General features: G+C 41.3%; 1 protein-coding gene across 1 annotated transcript in view; it reads left to right on the plus strand.

Moving 5' to 3' along the window:
• The window catches only part of galnt18b (UDP-N-acetyl-alpha-D-galactosamine:polypeptide N-acetylgalactosaminyltransferase 18b), a 43,726-nt gene that overhangs the window by 9,156 nt on the left and 14,678 nt on the right, over positions 1-19,892 (plus strand). Inside the window, exons 2-7 of the mRNA XM_056608356.1 lie at positions 10,907-11,102; positions 11,334-11,500; positions 14,020-14,203; positions 15,304-15,501; positions 15,791-15,905; positions 18,671-18,856. Of these exons, the coding sequence (XP_056464331.1) occupies positions 10,907-11,102; positions 11,334-11,500; positions 14,020-14,203; positions 15,304-15,501; positions 15,791-15,905; positions 18,671-18,856 (1,046 nt within the window). The remainder of the gene's footprint in view (positions 1-10,906; positions 11,103-11,333; positions 11,501-14,019; positions 14,204-15,303; positions 15,502-15,790; positions 15,906-18,670; positions 18,857-19,892) is intronic.

Consider the following 19,892-nt stretch of genomic DNA (forward strand, 5'->3'; position numbering starts at 1 on the left):
TTTTCTAGACTCCTAGTGCATGATAATACCAATCTGACTGTCACCTCATGAGATGTTCCCTGAAGGCTTTGTTCTTCAGATGTTTCTTTCATAGAGATTTCCACAATACAGCAGAAAGCCTTTCATATTGAGTCACCAAAGAAGAAGCATTATAAAGTATTCTATATTGTTGCTGTTTTAAATGGTGTGTACGCTAGCCATTTCACAGCAGTATGGTAGCCATTTTGCAGCCGCCCATGCTGTTACCATGATTACCACTTGATGAGTCAAATAGGTGGCAGTACTTCTCTGTTTGTATTTCAGATCTGTGGGTGGGTAAAAATCGTGTGTGACTTGTAACGGATATGCGTGGTGTGGTAACATACATTTGCACAGCATGAATTCAGCTCTTGAAATCTGTGCCTGTGTATCCTATTTTTAGTTGCTAGATAATATTCTATGTTATAATTGTAGATCATATAGTGAATTTGCAACCGTACAATGTTTCCTCTGTAATTACACCTGGGCCACCGATTCCACCTGGTTATGCCATTGGCTATAAAGCTTTGCCCTTCAATCAAGTGGTCGTCAATGTTGGATACCTGAATGAAATAGGAATTATGTCCTATTCTATTTCCTATGCTCAAGAGCATTTAGTAAAAAAATAAATAATAAATGGAACACAGTTATGAAGTTCATAGGCACAAATAATATTCCTATCCTTTATCTGGCTAGTTTTAACCAAGTTGCCTTATGCCACTGCAAAAGAATAATATTATCTAACCATATTTGCTTGCTAAACCATCTCTGCTTCTTTCCATAAATTTGGTTTCATGCAAAATGCCTTGCGTTGGTGGTAGCCTCTCATCGTAGAAAACATTCTTAGCCTTTCTATCATTCTCATGAACTCACCTTAAGGTTACATTCAACAAACTGTCTAAACCATGCTGGATATAGAAGATATACCGGCTGGAGAATAGCAATTCCTTCCAGGCGATGCAATGGTAAATGTAGAAGGTATAGTAATCGGATGGCATGTGTTGTAGAAAGTATTTTAAGCATATAACTTCCTTCAAGAGACATCTTCGCTCTATAAATTCAGCAAGTGAAATCTGTCCCAGCTGCTGCCGCTTCTGAATCCCCTGTGTCTTTACATTTTTCAAACCAAGCGCAAAGCATTGCTGATATTCCAGTGTTACTGAAGGGCTGACACCTCAAGCACTACCTTGGCAGCTCCCATGGCACTCACCCAGTCTCCACACTACCCAGTGAAGACATCAAATATTCACAGCTGTCTTTTACCAACACTAACACTTCCATGGAAAAATGCATGCAGTTTTGTTTTGGTTTGAAAGGAGCTGGTTTGCTGTGTTGCATAATACTACATATATGCTTGAAAGCTGCTTGTGTTTGAATCAGACGGACTATGTCAGTGGATTACAAAGTCATTTCTTCCCTCAATCCTCTTTAGATCAGTCAACACTCTCACTCATCATTGTCTTCAAACGTTTATTTGTTCAATGCAGTACACACATGTTGAGCATATTCTTTCACTATAAAATTCATAAATGGGGTTATAAACTATTTTACGTTAGTGCTTCCTTCCAGTTGCAACTTGAACTTGATAAACTGGAGAAAATATGTACAAATTCAGATTATTATTTTTATGCTTGGCTCTCTGGACTAATAAAGATAAACAGATTGGTATTACATAAATATCAAAAAGTAGAAAATATGGTGAGTACTTTAGTTTTTTCTGCAATTGGCATTTTTGGCATTTTGCTATGGATAAAGCCACCCTTAAGCGGTATATTGCTTTCAGCAGACTCACCGGATTATCCAACACAGCTACAGGAGCTGTCCTTGGCTGTTTCTGTAACTCAGTGTGATGCTATGTAATGTAATAACACTACAAGAGGTATCCCAATACCCTCACTGAAGTAAATCATTGATTGTACGGCACAAAATATTGAATTACTGTGTACATCATACTGTAATAACGCACAAAACACAACAAGTGAGAGGAATGAGAGTACCTTGAATGACCCTGGATAACCCAGAACAATCGCTTGATGTGCCACATGCAATCAAGGTGCGAGAGGCAACGATATATGGGAGACATGGGAGACATGAGGTGAGAGTAAGAACGGGGGAAATCTTCCCCTAGGATGCAGGTTACATTTAACCCCTGGTCTCTGAGGCGCTAACCCCCCCCCCCCCCCCCCCCATTCCGCCCTATGGGGATTGCCATTAAAGAGACAAGACTAGCTTTGCCACATGCATTAAGGTGCCAGATGAGTGAGATGTACAATCAATACGGTGTAACACGAGGTGTACTGTTTATCAGTGCAGGGCCGTAGGGCTTTGCACATAGATTTCTTTGTTTTGGCGGGGGGGGAATATCAGTCTGTCCTTGGATGGGCACCAAATTATTTCCACATATGGGCGCAGCCTCTCTTTGTTCAAAGTACCCCAGATAATCTGATTAAATAACTGAGTGACGCCCTTGCTCCTTCTCTCTTGCCCATTCTGGTTGGAAGTCAAAAACAACTCCTGGGAGAATTGTCTTCTGTGCAAATTCTATCTTTTAATATCGTTATTCAGTCTCTCTCGGAATAAAAACGTGTTGATTGCTCTGTCGATTTGTACACTTTCCTCGGGTGCTACAATTCTTGTTTTACATTTGCAGGCTGCGGTGAAACTCCCACCCTCACATCCATGATTCCTCCTTCGATTCTTTTCGATTTTGGGTGAGGCTCAAGGCCGTCATCTTAACATGGCCATATTCGATTATTAGAGAGACTACACTATCTCTAGTATGCTATCATATATGATCAAATCACTGACCACACACCCCTCATTAGTGACATTCTGTTTTACATGGCAATATCTAAATATTGCTTGCTTCAGCATGTTGGAGATAGTTTTAAAAGATATGGTTAGAAGATAATCTTTTTCTCTTTTTCTTCTCATGTTCTTAAGGGGCCTACAAGCATACTCGATACATTAAACATGCAGACATATTTTCTGGCTTACAAAAAAACATGTTTTTTCAGAAAATATCTAATAAATGCAGCCAAACAGGAGGATCTTGGACAAACAGACACAGGACTACAAACAGCAGATGAGGGGCATAACTGTCTGGCCGAATTAAACCTATGTTTGTTTGCTGAAGATGACCAATGAGGTGTGACGCAACACCCTAAGGAGAGCTGCTGAGCAATCTGTCATGCGTGCTTGCACTACATAACAGGGTGTTTCTGGGTTTTTTTGGTCACCGGGTTAGGGTTGATCAGGGGTTGATCACCGGATCACCTGATGTGGGGATTATTGAAGGATTAATAGCATAAATAATTTGAATAAGTACCACGGCTCAGGCAGCCTGATAGCAAGAGGTGGTCTTGAGGGTCTCAAATTAAAGTTCCACGATAACAAGTTTTAAACTAAAGTGTGTTTGGCAGTACCACCAGTCTCTTACCCACCAGTGTTGAGGTAAATTCTTATAATCGCTATTCCCTGCCTTTCTTCCCCACCTTTCTAATCAATCTTTATTCATACATTATTCAAGTAAAGAAACAACTCCTTTTTCTACTGGGAAATAGTGTTAGTGTGAGCGTAGACGATGAGTGTAGAGACATTCACACTTCTACCATGCTCACACCCACCCCAACCCCCCTTCCCTTCCTGTGCACCCAGGCTGCCAGAAGGGGGGCAGCGGAGCCTCACAGCCCGGTTAACAGTAATCCGGCTCTTGGAGTGTGTGTAGGCGCCTTGCTGAGCCAGTGTGAGACCCTAGGACTCCCAAGATCTTGGAGCAGCGGGTTTAGCTTTTGATAAATTGATGGTTTGGCTGACTGAAAATGTACGTTGTGGTCATCCAGGGAGGCATGCCAACGCAATTTGACGGATCGTAAGAGGATTGCGAGTAGAATTTTTACTTTGAGATCAACAAAAGCAATAGTGCTTGTATTCCAATGTGTGCATGCACATAGTAATAGCAGATGTACTGGAATTGTGTATGTGTTTGTTATGAATCTTTCAGTCATATTCCATCCTTGGATGGATTCCTCTGAATTCAGCCTCCTTGCATTGTGTTTCCTTTGCTTGTTTAGATGCAGGTGGTGTTGTCCGTCTGATGTGGGTCTGCAAAGCCCTTTGAGGCTGTTATTATTGTCATTGAGTGTTGCTCCACGTATTTTGGTTAAGGTAGTCCTGATTTTAATTTATCAACTTTTTTAATTACAAAATTGCGAGAAGTTTCGGTGTGTGGGCTGTGTTTTGATGAGCAGGACTGCCTCGAGGGCCCTGGTTATTAATTAAGTGCAGTTGGTTGGGTGAGTGTGTGTGATGCTACTACACTGTCCTCCACTTACCTGAAAAAAGCATCTTGAGGGTCAAATGGGAAAATGTCAAAAGGTGAAATAGAAAATGTAAATGTTAGTTTAACTGGATGCAATTGATCATTTCTATAAAAAGAATGATCCTATGCCTATTATTTCGCTCAAGTGTAAAAAAAAATGAAAGGAAGAATGAATGAAACATTTCCATGAATATGAATATATTCATGATAATGTATTTAGATGAAAACACACTGTACTTGTTCTTCTTGTAATAATACTTGTTAAGAATAATCTGCACTCAGAAGCATCAATAGACATAATGCGTCGCAACTCAACAGTGTCAACGACTTACTGTTGAAAGCATCTGTAGATTGGCAAAGTGTCTCTTTACACACAACAACAGATTAGAAATGCTGCGAAGCCTCTGGTTGTGTGTGTGTGTGTGTGTGTGTGTGTGTGTGTGTGTGCGTGCGTGCGTGCGTGCGTGCGTGCGTGCGTGCGTGCGTGCGCGGCGTGCGTGCGTGTGCGCGCGTGCGTGTGTGCGAGCGCGTATGCTTGTGGGTGTGTGTGTGGTGCGTGTGTGCGTTTGTATGTGGCTGCAATACACACCAAAGACTAGAGGGATAGAGCCATCAGCCGGTGCTTTGTCAGCTGGGTACAGAGTTCAGTGGCTCCTGCCATCAGCACCCATTCCCTCCCCGCGGCCCCGGGGGCTGAAACAGCGACACAGTACAAGAGCTCGCTCTTTAGACATCCACTGTTGGAGCACGTCTGTAGTGCGATGATAAGGGCCGGCTCTGTTTCCCTCTTAGACACTCGGCAAACAGAGAGTTGAGCTAATTGTATCAATCATTCCTTCTGTTTTGGAATTGAATTCTGATAATAAAATAAACGTCCAGCCTTGTTGAATTTAACAGAATTTCGCTTACGATTAGTCATTGGAGAGAGTTTGCGTACACTGAATAACAAACGTTATTTTCCCCCTTTTGTGGAATATCAAGAGCACAGCCCTGACTATTCTTCTCACTGGCTATACTGACTTAAGAAGAAGTGCAGAATATTTGCTGTCATTCCAGCTGGTCAAGCTGTGCTCATGGTTCAGGGTGTGAAAGTTATACAGGCGCAGATGTTCTTTTTCTTTGGGTACGGTAACTGTTTTGCCACTGGTGCTTGCTTACTGTTGGCATGACTGGTCCTCATCCATCAGCAATGATTGGCCTTGGGCTGCAGGCAGGAAACCAGCTCAGAAGCCATTTGATGCTTTTATAGCAATGTGTGTGTGAAACATTTATTATTGTTGTTAATTTATTAATGGTGCTGACATTGCTGCCCGTTTGACACTTCATTAAATACATTCATTTTCCACAACAAATATCTGTTGTGTGATCTTAGTCACATCAAAATGCTATGAAAGATTACCTTCATTTTGCTTTTCAAACATCTGATCCTCATTCATCTAGTGAACAACATTCTGCACAAATTGCTTTGATTTCTGCCCTGGCACCTGCATTCGTGCATGTATAAGTCTGGGAGACTATGACTGCAACTCAAATCTACTTGAATCGGACAACAAGAGCATTTCGTATGAACTGGGGATTTTGATTTAATTATGTAAATAAAAGTAAAACTATTCGTTTAGTTTTAGGAATTTAATAATTCCCAAGTTCATGCACATCTTAGTGCCGGTATGCGGGTAATAAGCAGGTGACCAATGACAAATGATGATTAGTAACGTTGATTTAAGAGGCTGCTTAATACTGTAAACAAGCCTGGTTGACAGATAGCAATGCAGGCAGCTGGACACGGCTAATTAAGTTACTTAATACCACTCTCCCACCTGTGGTTTTTTTATGCCGTTGGCTGCCACTCTTGATTTCGCACCATGGACTTCAGCCCACAGTAATACTTTTGAGTTATGTTCTGCAGCAAGCTGCTTTTTTATTTATTTTTAGCAAACGTTTCACCCTGGTTGCCTGTTTAGACCTAAAGCAGCAACCATTAGAGGAAAAGTCATGTTGAGAACCCAAAGCACAAGATTCCACTGTGAAGATGAGAGAGAGAGAGAGAGAGAGAGAGAGAGAGAGAGAGAGAGAGAGAGAGAGAGAGAGAGAGAGAGAGAGAGAGAGAGAGAGAGAGAGAGAGAGAGAGAGAGAGAGAGAGAGAGAGAGAGAGAGACACAGAGAGAGAGAGAGAGAGACACAGAGAGAGGGAGAGACAGAGAGAGAGAGAGCACACTTGTTCACCAGCCCTTCAGGGAGTCAGATCTGGAGGGATGCTATAAAACAGGGATCTCAGCAAACTGAATTTAATGTGACAATTTTGGCACTTGAAAGTGGGAATAAAGAAACATAGCGGGAAATATTTTGGGCTGCAATGATGGTGATATATGGATGAGGATATTGAAGTCGTCCATATTTATGGTTCTCTGACTGGTTTCTTGCTTTTCTTGGACTGTGCACAGCACACACACACACACACACACACACACACACACACACACACACACACACACACACACACACACACACACATACACAGCCACACACACAGATACAGACACACACACAATTTCAGTATTGATCAGCAGCCATCCTTAGCTTTTAAGCCCAAAGATAAAGAGGGTTTTGTAGAATCCATTTTTCGTAATACATTTCTATCCCGTTAGGTGTGCATAGTATTTCCAAAGAGGGCATCCACACCTCTAGAAATAGCCCTGCTTTCCTTTCAGAGCAAGAAAACAATTGTTGCTCGAAATGTTCAAGCTTCAATGAAATGTGTTCTTTTCACCCACCCTCAATACAAGCTATAGCAGTTAACAAAATGGTACAGAAATGGAACAGTTGCAAATGGTGGTATTTTCTACCTTTGGGCATTGTAGACTTTGTTAAAAACCATGGCAACCTTCCATTAGTCCTCTAGGTTTCGAAAGAAAAAGCAAAACACACACAGTTTCTTCCAATCATACAATCTGTTTCATTCTCTCAGTCAGTCACAGATGCCCACCATTTGACCACGCAGCACACCCACCAATGATTTGTTCACAAGCCAACCTGTCAACCAAGCAACCAGCCTTGGTCTAATTTATTGTGTGATGGTGTACAGTTAAGAATGCAGTAGATAACAAGTGTACATTAGTTAACCATGAGCTAACATTAGTTAATGCAGTTATAGTATTTTTTTAATAAAGTATTAGAATAGGGATAAGGGTGAGAGTTATAGTGTTAGGGTTATTGTAATGCATTCATTTATACATTATTTAATAGGATTAGGGTTAACCAGAACCCTATTAAATAATGTATGAATGAATACCTTTGTTAGCATGAACACCATTACCTTATTCAACATGAACACCATTCATTTACATGAAAACAATAAAAAAAATGGATAACTCGTTAACTGTTAATTAACTGTTAATTAATGCTTATTCGTGCATTAACAAATGTTAATTATTGGTTAATTATTGAATGGCTTATTTTAAAGCGATACCAAATCAAGGATATCTATATATGATATGGAGTTGCGCCATGATTAAATAAAATACAAATAAAATACAATTATTCCCCAAAATCTTTTAGGGAGAATCATGTTTAATAAGTGGGAACATTGTGAACAACCTCACCTCAATGCAAGGCTTTCTTTCAACATAAAGCTTAAAATAGTGCACTTGAGAACATTCTGAATTGCTGTGTTATATTATAGGCTATATTGTGATTGAATAATCCAATGGAACACATCCATGCTTTAATAGAGAGTTGAGTTGCTCTTTTGCAATGCAAGGATAAAGCGTTCAAATAGGGCTACAGTGCAGGCATACATATTCATTGTATTTATTGATGTCCACATTTTTGGTCTGCATACTTAGGAATTGATTTGTAATGCAGGTTGTGAACCTTGTATACGCTTAAATTCTGTGAGTAGTTGATGTTTCCAGGTACTTATTTTGCACCTACGTGAACTAAACCAGACAGCCTCTGGTGTGGTTGTGGTTCATGTTCCCAGTGATGCAGGCGTGCGCCTGGATATCCCCTATCTTTAATTTCTATTGTAAATTAGGCCTCTTGTTCTTCAGTGGTGAGCCTTGTGCAAATGTTGTCCCTGCCAAGTACTGACATAAAGGTTAGGGCCCCACATGGAGTTCTGAGTCCCTAATTGCCTCACAGACCCCATGACCTTGACCTATAAGCCGATGAGAAAGGGTGCAGAGAGATCAAAATGTTTTTTTTCAGTGTAGTAGTCTGTTGTGGTATGGGTACCTTGTTAGCACTTTTGTTGATGTTGTTGTTGTTGTTGTTGTTGTGTTTACTTCTTAATTTGGTAAACTCCCACATGATCATCTTACCCGTCTAATAGGTCTGTTAAAGGACCGTGAATTCTCGTGCGTTTCCATGGTAGCATCCACTACCAGCATACAGCCAACCTAAACTTGGTCTGAGTAAACAGCTTCATGTTCACACCTCAGAAATCCCTGTGGCCTAATGTGGTCACACACGCAGAACACAACCACAAACGAAAACACCTTACACGTTTTGTATCGTGTTATTCTGTCACATGAGACACGCTGATAGAAGTCTGCACAGTGTTATCAATTACACCCTTCCTTCAACCTCTTCTCACTTTTCAGCTTTGTTTGCAAGTTGGCATCCCCTTTGAATTTATAGCTTATGCTATACTAATATACTCATTTGCATTTTGCTGTATGAGCCTTTTTGCCCATGTTTATTCATGTTCCACAATGCTCCGTTCGATGAGAGTGTAAGGAGTGTACTGTACTCTTGGACATGCTGTTTGATACCAGCAACCAAGATAAAAAACAGGTTCACTTTGAAGCCAGTGGCCATGCCTGTTTTAAATGATGTCACGTAACGGATGCCTTTCCCGTTTAGAGTCATTGAGACGCATGGTGGATGTGTGATTTCTTCTGAATTTGATGAGTAAACAAACACAAGTTTAAGTATGCAAAAGGAACACAGTGTGGCGAAGGGCACCACCCTTGTACACACAGACACACACAGGAGTGCAATCTCACTGAATCAATTTGAAACATTGGCAGTCATTTTGCAGGCCATTGAGCCGTTTCAGACCTCAAAGCTTTCTCCCTTTTGCCTGATAGTTGAATGAGAGGAATATTTGAGCTCTCCACCAGATGATCTTGTAGAATGCAAAATGAGCATGTTTTTTCAGGAACTAAATGAAAAGAATGTACTTTGTGACTAATTGTTGTCTGGCTGCAGCGGGTTACAGGGAATAGAGGCAATTTCTTCAATTCAATAATTGATAGATGATAAAGTAGGATTGTCATACTAAGATGTGTTGCTAATATTTTATAACTACAACTAAAAATTGGATTCAAAGTATTCATAACGTTCATTTATATGGCAAGATTTAATTTTCTCAATTCTAACCCTATTTTTTCATCCAGTTAAAGCCAAACAACTCAAGTCATAGAAATAATGCATTTGAACGTGCCAAGAGCAAAAACAATAATGAACAATTAATTGTTTTTGGAACCAGAACGTAGGCCATTGCTACTTGCAGTGTTCTACATTAGTGTGTTGTGAATATGTAGCGAAGGTCTGAATGGAGTGATTAATGTGTTTGTAAAGCATTAGTAAGAGGACACCAATGAAAATGAAAATGCATAGTGCTTTGTAACTGAGAATCTTGATCTCCACTTGAGAAGAGCTGATTTAGCATGGAGAGGCAGGCAATTAGCAGTGAGGGGAGTGGCCATTTAGCTGATTATCTACTCTAAAAAAATTACCAAGCACAGCGGCAGTAATTAACACACAATACAAGGATCTCTTAGCTTGACACAGGAGGATGCAAGCCAGAACCCAAGCTATCAACACATGCCATAAATGTTCAACCATTATGTCGGCTACGTGAATAATTGCTAAATTAATTAATCGATTAGTATTGAACATTATTTGCAATGTTAACCGTGATCATCAGTGTGAGGGTTTTGATGTTTATACCTTCAGAAGTGCAAAGAGCTGGTGGCTTTTCTCTGTTTAGATGATTTTACAATTAATACTTCTTCTGCCTTGAGATCAGCATCGACCAATTTTTATGTTATTGGATAGACAAAAACATAAAACAAACTTATTTTTATCCTTGGTTTTAAATATGATTGATGCCAAAGAAATGTTTTGAAGGGTTTGAAGGTTTGAAGAATCTTGTTTACAAATTGTTAGTTACTGCATTTTACAGGAACCAGATGCTGTCCATTAAGGCAGAGCCTACTTCTTCATAGCTTTTCCTGATAGTCTAAATCAACCCCTGAAGAAATTTTTAATTAAGCTATTTCCTAAGTCCATCAAATCATTTATAAACAAGTTATTCATGATACCCCTAGTATTCCTCATAAGACATTCATTCAAAAATAGTTATTTGGCTTTTTCTCACCCCCAATTATATATTTATCACGTTGTTGTTCAGGGCCTGCGCGCATTTCCCAAAAAGAACGGGCAAATTAAAAATAATTGTTTGTATCTTCAATGTCCATTTAATCCATCTTCCCTCTGCCCGCCAGTTGACTGAGTGCTCCATCTTAGCCCTTAGTCATTATTATGTTGCCCCTCTCGCAGAGACGCCAGGGAGAGGAGAAGAGGGTCAGCCAGACACATCATTCTCCGACTCATCACTGTTTGCTCACTGGGGCAAGGAACTCAGCCCAGAGAACCGCAGAGTGGCCCTCAAGTCGTTCCAGTACTACGGCTACAACAGCTACCTCAGCGACCGCCTGGCGTTGGACAGACCCATACCCGACCTGCGGCCTGACGGGTAAGATCCGCAAGGCGTTCCATGAGCAGATGGACACTCAGGCTCAGTCAGGGTGGGCACCGCAGCGGGAATCCATTGTGTGTGTGGACTATAGAAACTAGTGGGAAGCCATCGTATCATATCTTCCGTGATGATGCTGTGCTTTGCATCATTTCTGAGTCTACGAGGCTCATTCCAGGCAAGTCATTCGATGAGTTATAAAGGCCCTTTTCTACCATGATTTCTCCATAGGTGTAAAAACATGAGCCATCATGCGGACCTCCCTCAAGTCAGCATCGTGTTCATCTTTGTGAACGAGGCCTCGTCCGTCATCCTGCGCTCCGTTCACTCGGCCATGAACAGGACGCCCTCCCACCTTCTCAAGGAGATCATCCTGGTGGATGACAACAGCAACAACGGTAGGCAGCGTCAGGCACACAACAGTGAGCAAGGCCTGCGGATCGTTACCCCTGTCTGCTGCAATGCATAATCTAGATCCCGGTTTCCTCTTTGAAACGCTATGTTTTTCCCGTATCGCTAGGAATATACAGTCACGGTGATTAACTTTGGTTCTTTGATGACGTTCTTTCCTCGCTCTAGCCACATTAACATTCTCAATTAGGGCTTGTGCGTGTTTGATTCAACCAATGGATTAAAAAAACAAAACACTTACAAGTGGGAAAGCAAGAAAATAGGTCTTTAGGAAGATAAGTGTCACGCGGAGTAATGAGGTGTTTGTACATATCCTGCATTTGCATTTGGAATCCATTATTGTGAGAGCCGTTCAGCGAATATTGGGTAAAATTTAATTAAATGTAGCCGATTCAGTAAATGTGCACAAACGTATGCATTTTCTTTACTCTTTGTTGCGTACATTGAGGACAAAACTCACAAAATGGATAGCATGCCTATAATCCTTTATCTGGGTATGGGTTTGTACTCTATACTGATCAACGCGTACCAAAAAAGAGGCACATATCTATACACAGATAAACATAAGCCTAACAGTGTTAAATATATTCTTTCGGGAGGCAGCGAAGCAATCTAAAAATGTTTGTCTGCTTATAGGAAGTGTTAGAGCAGGCGGTATGAGACACTTTGACAAGCAAAATATAGCAGGGTTATATTTTTGGAAGAAAAGGAGGATCGCGTAACGTGAGCAAAGTAAGCAAACTATCATAAATGATTGCATCCCTTTTCCAGACGATCCAATCGTTCACATGTCTCTGGTTTGATCTGATGTGTGCCGTCAGCTCAGCTTTTACTCCAACAGATAACAGCAATCTCCACCAAGCTATAATAATAACGCTGGAAAGCTAATCTGATCCTGTAACCCCATTCTGCTCAAAGACTATGGTGAAACAGCGGAGTCGCTCCAAGCACAAGTAGATTACCACGACTGCCAGGGGTTTAGATTGTATCACATAATTGTAAATCAGAGAGCAGTCCTCTTCACCTCCATGAGGACCCAATTCACGTGTTGACATTTTGTCAAAAAGGCATTTCACCCGTTTTCCCTCCTGCACACACACACACACACACGCACACACACACGCACACACACACACGCACACACGCACACACACACACACACACGCACACACACGCACACGCACACACACACACACGCACACACACGCACACACACACACACACACACACACACACACACACACACACACACACACACACACACACACACACACACACACATTAATACACCTCCCCTAGACAGTTCCACCATTGTCATTATCACCAAGATGGTAAATCTTATCTCCGCTCAACATTGTCGGCCCGGTTGGCCAAAGGTGCGGTGCAGGTTGTTCGGGCTGTTCGAGGGGCTATCCGTTACACCTAACCTTCCAGGTACCTGCAGCCTTATTACAGTCATTTGCTTCCTGTCAGTGCTCACCTGCTGCAGACATTAGCATGCAGCAGACAGTGTAGCTATCAGGAAAGAGAAGGGTAAATTGACCTAGCTGATTCCTACTTAATTGGGAAATGTCCCAAGCTGTGGCCTGAGAAACGCTTGGCTGTGAAACACTGTCATGACACGGGCTCAATTATACGAGGGACTGTCAGAATTGTATATTTTAACTGGGCAGAGTTCTACAGTTGTGTGGGCTAGGTGCGTAGGAGCTTATATTTAGCTGCAAATCTGGAGCTGAATATGCAGAGAATAGAGAATGGGATAAATACTGCATGAACTATAAGACTAAATACTTGTAAAACGTAAGTTTTGGGGGAAAAGAGGATTTTCAAAATAACACACATCTTCATTTATAGTCTCCAGATATCCGACACTTGCAAATAAGCAGTGTTTATAATGTTCTCATGTGAATACTGAGTGAGATAACAATGGTAAATGCCCCAAACACTCACCTCCTCCATTTCTTAAGGGGAATTGCATGCTGACACCACAATATTGCAGTTGGCAGTTGTCCTGCGTGTGTGTGCATGCATGCATGTGTGTGTGCCTGCAAGCGTACGTGCGTGCATTTGTGTGTGTGTATGGGTGTGTCTGTGTGTGTGTGTGCGTGTGTTTGTGTTGAGCTCTATGGAGGGAAGGAATGCCATGTGAAGCTGCTGCCTCCTTGGTCCAGTGATCAAAGCAGTGGAGCAGGACTAGTCTACTCTTGGCACCGCTATCCCAGACATGTTGTCCTTAGGAGGGAAATAAGGAATGGAGTCGTGTGGTTAAAAGTTTGCTCACTAGCTGCTATTTCTCACATGTTCAACCAACTCCCCAGCAGGGACAACGGAATAACGATGTATGTGTTTTTACTGTGTGTGTGTGTGTGTGTGTGTGTGTGTGTGTGTGTGTGTGTGTGTGTGTGTGTGTGTGTGTGTGTGTGTGTGTGTGTGTGTGTGTGCCTGCCTGCCTGCGTGCGTGCGTGCGTGTGTGCGTGCGTGCGTGTGCGTGTGTGTGTCTCTGCAGAGGAGCTGAAGGAGAAGCTTCAGGAGTTTGTCTCGGAGACGAACCGGCGTCGACCGGGTTTCATCAAGACGGTGAGGCACTCCAAACAGGAGGGCCTCATCCGCTCACGAGTGAGTGGGTGGAAGGTTGCCAGCGCCCCAGTGGTGGCCCTGTTTGATGCCCACGTGGAGTTCAACGTAGGCTGGTGAGTCAAAACGGGTACAAAGCATCACCGCGCACGCCACATGCAATTAACGCCTCGGAAGGCTACGCCTCATTGTTGACGTTGTTTTACCCACACCGGGTCGGTGTATTATGTTCCCCTCATGCGGCTTTTATCTTCACATATGGATTACCGTTTATGTTGTGAACACATGCATACGGTATGGGTGCTAACACATGCATACGGTATGAGGTGTGCCTGAGCCTTTGCTCGTCTCTCCCGCCACAGAGAATCACTCTGATTGGTGGCGAGCACCACATTATCTAGCACTCTCGCTGCCTGACCCAAATCTGTCAGGGGAAATTGAACAACGTCCATTATGTTGCTTTTTTTCCGATTACGTAAATTGCATCCTCAATTTGGGTGTACTTTTTTATTTTTTCATTTACTTCAGACAGAACGTCACATATTGGAAAATATGTTTCATTCCATTGAAGGAATGAAAGGAGTACAATCACACTGATTATAATTTCTAAATGTGTAGAAATTATACACATAGTATTATTATGCCTTTTCTACTTATAAATGGCTTACTAATCCAATGTTTGACGAAGTGGCAGTGGCAAACATATTAAATGGAGGAAACACAACAGCTTAATATCTCCTGAAAAAATAATATCAACAACAATAAACATAGATATGAGTTATGATTAAAAGATTAAACGAGTAAACATGAATAACCACAATTCTACTAATACAACTATTCAGCATGAATTTGGTTATTCTTCAGTCTCTGTTTTTGTTTACTTGAAAGAAATATGTGCAACTGCTTGAATATAATAATTTAATTATTGGATAAAACTTTATTATTCACTGGTACTGTTCCACGAAATCCACTTTGCATAAATTTGTCTTTCAAATTTCTTGTTTTTTTCTTTCCAAGACTTATTTTCTCTCTCTGTCACATCGTATCTATTTATTTGGAAAGTATTGACATTTCAGTGATTAATCAAGTCACCCTGCTTACAATATCAGATGTGTTTACTTTCCTGCCATGTTTACTGCGTGGAATAAAGTGGAATAAAGCTGTCTTCTTCTTCTGAATATTTATAGAAAATTACCTTCCTCCTCCATATTTTAAGGGCCGAACCAGTTCTCCAGCGCATTAAGGAGGACAGAACTCGCATAATCTCCCCATCATTTGATAACATCAAGTATGACACATTTGAGATTGAAGAGTATCCACTGTCTGCTCAGGGCTTTGATTGGGAGCTGTGGTGCCGCTACCTCAACCCACCCAAGTCTTGGTGGCACAACGCCAACAACAGTGCACCCATCAGGTGGGACATATATAAGAGTCAACTTGTAAATTTCTACTTCATGCGTCATAAGCAGATGAGATTACACAACCAGTGGAAGTCATGAACGGCCAAGAAAATCACAGTGTCAATAAAATATTCAATAACAAAAATACACACAGCATCATCGTCAAACAACAAACCCAACGTGTCTAGCTTAAGAACATTTTTCAATCAGAGCAAAGAGTTGTTTTTGTGCCTCACTATAATCACGCTGCATCGTAATCATTCCCTTGAAAGTAGGATCAAACTGCATTCCTCAATGTTTCAGGAGCCCTGCCTTGATTGGCTGCTTCGTGGTTGACAGGCTGTACTTTGAGGAGATCGGCTTGCTGGACGAAGGCATGGAAGTGTATGGCGGAGAGAACGTTGAGCTGGGCGTTAGGGTGAGTCATGGTGTTGCTTTTGTTCCTCCAGGTAATGGGTAGGACATTAGCGACGGTAATGGCCTGTTAGTGCAGTTCGCAGCCAGGCTAGGTTGGTCCGGCCTCACCTTCCCCTCTGGACTTTCATTTGGCTCGAAGCAATTGAAAGAATGATTTAGTATTTAAGTATTCTTTGACGTTTTGCGGTTTTATCAAGAGGCGTTGGGGTAGGGTATCATCTTCCGTCACATAAAGTTAAAATCAGCCAATGATCTGTTGCGACTTTATCCAATGATTTTTTACAAAACATTGATTTTATAATTTAACGTTGGAAGATACATCTGTTAATTCTGGCGAGATAAGATGAGACGTTTCGTGCTGAAAACCTGTTGCAGCTGGCAACGGCTTACATGGTGAATTAGGGAACACAGGATGGAAGGAAAAATTGAAGTGAGTTTGTAGGACACCAATGATAGATCTCAGTTTCAGGGGAGCGGGTAGTGGGGTGAGTTGTTTCTTGAGTTGTTGTCAAGCCATTTTATTTAGGCATCTGCATTAGCTTTGACACTGAGTCAGTAGTTGTTTGGATCCCATCTCGTCTCCACATCCCCACAAGCAGATGGGCCTCAAACAGAGCAGCATATCCCGAGAGATGTAGCCATGATAGCTTTGATGCATCTACCCTACATAGAAATGACCAAGGCCATTTTCCAGCCAGAGGCTTGGAGTGATCAGGCACTTCCTTCTCTTTCAGCCAAAATCACTGCAGCAGATGCAGATGGCAAGGGGCTTGCGGTAGTCAAGCAATTGTAACAATTGTAACAAAGACTACTGAAATACATCGGAATACATTTTACACCCACCCACACATAGAGAGTTTTTATAGAGTCCAATCCAGCCTATTTGCTGGACATTATTAATGTTGATGGATTGGTTGCTCATTATTAGCCAACATTCTTCTTTGCTTATGTATGAGCAATTAATTCTGCTCTACTACAGGACCCCTGGATCCCTGCTAGGTTCAGGCCTGATTTATAGTGTTTACTTTTATTTTGGACAGCCGGGCTAGACTTAATGATGCTTAGTGGGAGGTTTGAGTATTGTCAGTTGTACTATATGTTCGTCCCTAATGGGGCTGATAAAACTGATGTGCTATACAAACTTATACACCTGGAATCAAGATAGTCCCCGGTCTTGTTCTCTTGTCCTCCTGCCCATAGCATATTGGCTGGCTATAAACCTCTAGCCCTACCTCAAGAGACCCGATTGGGCGCACAATGTGTCACAGCAGAGAAATAAATTACAAAATAGCAGACTTCCTCTCAACTAAGATCAACAAGCGTACAACACTTAAAACGTACTTTGGTTTTGCTATTTGAAAGATTTCTCGTTTCAGAAAGACAAGGTAATAATACCAGATTGCATGAATCACCATCACTATGAGCTTGCCATTGGCTGATTGAGGCATATTTAATCAGTGTTAAACATTTGCCAGGGTAAATACTTTGCTGTTAGAAATAAGTTGAATAGCACTGACTAGCTAATGAGTTATTGGGCATAGACTTGTATTCATGTTTTGCCACACGCTCAAAACCTTCAAAAATTTGACATGAGGAGGCTGATGGTGTATAACAAAACCTATCATTTCCCACAGCACCTGCAAATGTGAAGTAGTGGAACATTGCCAATGAAGCCAGTCAGTAACAATACATCATCAGCAAACCCAAGAGGATAGCTCCATTGCCCGGCAGTATTGGTTGGGATCATTAAGGAATACCTACATCCATTATGCAAAAAGTCTAGACTTCTATGGATCTTCATTGCTCATTCACACTAAGTAACTAAGTAACTTGACATCAATAATGTGTATGCTATGTGCATATATATTGTGTGCATAGCATGTATGCTATGCACATGAGTAAATGAGTTGGCTACTCGTCAAGTAGACCACAAACGATTACCAAAATATTGACGATTTTCGTTTTGTAAAGTAGGTATTGTTAGAGTGAAGTTCTGAAGCATGATTTATAATTTAATAGTGTGTATAATTGTGATGATGAACCTGACTCACGTGCACACTTTCCATGTAGATGCTGGAACGCCGCTCATGTTTTCACAGTTCACTAGTATAGCAGTTAATTGAAGATGCTTTTGCTTTCAATGTTGTTCTTAGACAATGTGGCTAGATTTGTAGTTGTCTCAAAAAGTAATTTGTCTCACTGTTATCTCTGAAATTACACACAATTATACCTATTTGTTGGCTTGGTTCTGTCTCGAGCAAAATCATTTTCCTCAAAATATGATTGATTTATGCCTGCGTAGGGATACTTAAGGGTCATATTAGAGGAGGAGACAGGGCTTAGCGTCTGGCAGCATGATTCCTCTCTGTAGAGCAATCACTTGGTCAATATTTCTACACAATAGGCTAATCATGGAGTACCCTTCCCTAAACAAAAGCCTAACTGAAACGCAATTAAACCAGATACATCCCATGTTTCAAAATGTTCACAATGGATGTAACATTTAAATCAGTGTTTAGAAGTGTACATCGCTAGCTCTGCAAGAGTGAAAAGCAGATAAAAGATTGCTTGGGCAGTCTCTCTGGAGTGAATGTAATGCACAAAGAATGTATTAAATTTGTCTATTAAAAGTTATTAATAGACCTAGAATACAAGTAAGTATTAGATCCCTTCTTGTCTGGCATGAAAACGTGTTCTGAATTACAATGACACTCATATATTACACTTGATGTGGTCTGTTCGTAACAATGCAATGTGTAATACCAGGTGTGGCAGTGTGGGGGCAGCGTTGAGGTCCTTCCCTGTGCCCGGGTTGCCCATATCGAGCGTGCCCATAAGCCCTACACAGAGGACCTGACATCCCATGTGAGGCGCAATGCTCTGAGAGTGGCAGAGGTGTGGATGGATGAGTTTAAAAGCCATGTTTACATGGCCTGGAACATTCCTCAGGAGGTAAGTAATGATGGGCCTGTTGCAGGCAATCCTATGGAATGGAATGTTTAAGAATGTGCAGCACTCTCCCATTTCATTTATACTAGAGTTCAGGTTTTTTTTAACTAACATGTCAAATATAATACCAATTATGGATTTAATGATGGTGTCCATCAGCTATTTGAGGCCCGCGCAGCACCGTAAAGGATTGCTTACCTTCTAAATGAAGTCATTTAGAAAGGGTCAAGAACTGATTTATTAGAAATACAGCAAACACAAAATATACTGTTCAAACCAATGATTATGTTGGGTGTGTATCAGTGAGTGAAAGGCCAAACATATTTTCCATTGAATCATGTCATGCACATCAATCTTCTTGACCTTTTACTTGAAATTCAATTTTGTGCTGATGGGATGTCGACTTTGTCTTTTATAATCCCTCTTATTCCAATGTCTTATGTGTTATCTCCTATCTTCCACACACCTCAAAACACCCCTTCTGTAATCTGCCTACCGACCTATAGCCTACGCCCCCCAAGGAAAGTGTATATACACCCGATGACCCAGAGGTTGTATTCAGCTATGATGGGCCTCTATCACAGAGGTGTTATTGTCGACTCTGTACGCATGCCAGGGCAAATTTATTACGTCATCAGAGAGACCCCTAATTCACGCGCCTTGGTAATCACAGACAAAGGCGTCAAAAAAACAACGTCTGGTTGTTCTCACGGTCTGTCCTCCAAGGGTACCTAGGTCCTCCGAAGACATGTTTTGCTATGTTCCCAAGCTCCTATAGCTGCATATTGAACGCTTACACACACGCTTGTACTCCTCTTAATTATGGTTAGCCATCGCATGTCATTACTTTTGTAATTATAATGACCTCAAAATTTCATTTCCACAACTGACCGCTGCATCAAAAATGAATTTTTATCTTTGCCCTTCTTGATATTCATTTTGTGCAATATCATAATGGGTTCTTTCGAAAGAGGATCTCACAATGAAACGAGCCCTGAAATACTTGAATACGTTAGATATTAAAACAGGTGCTCATTTT

The sequence above is a fragment of the Gadus chalcogrammus genome, chromosome 14, assembly GCF_026213295.1.
Source record: "Gadus chalcogrammus isolate NIFS_2021 chromosome 14, NIFS_Gcha_1.0, whole genome shotgun sequence".
NCBI lineage: Eukaryota > Metazoa > Chordata > Actinopteri > Gadiformes > Gadidae > Gadus > Gadus chalcogrammus.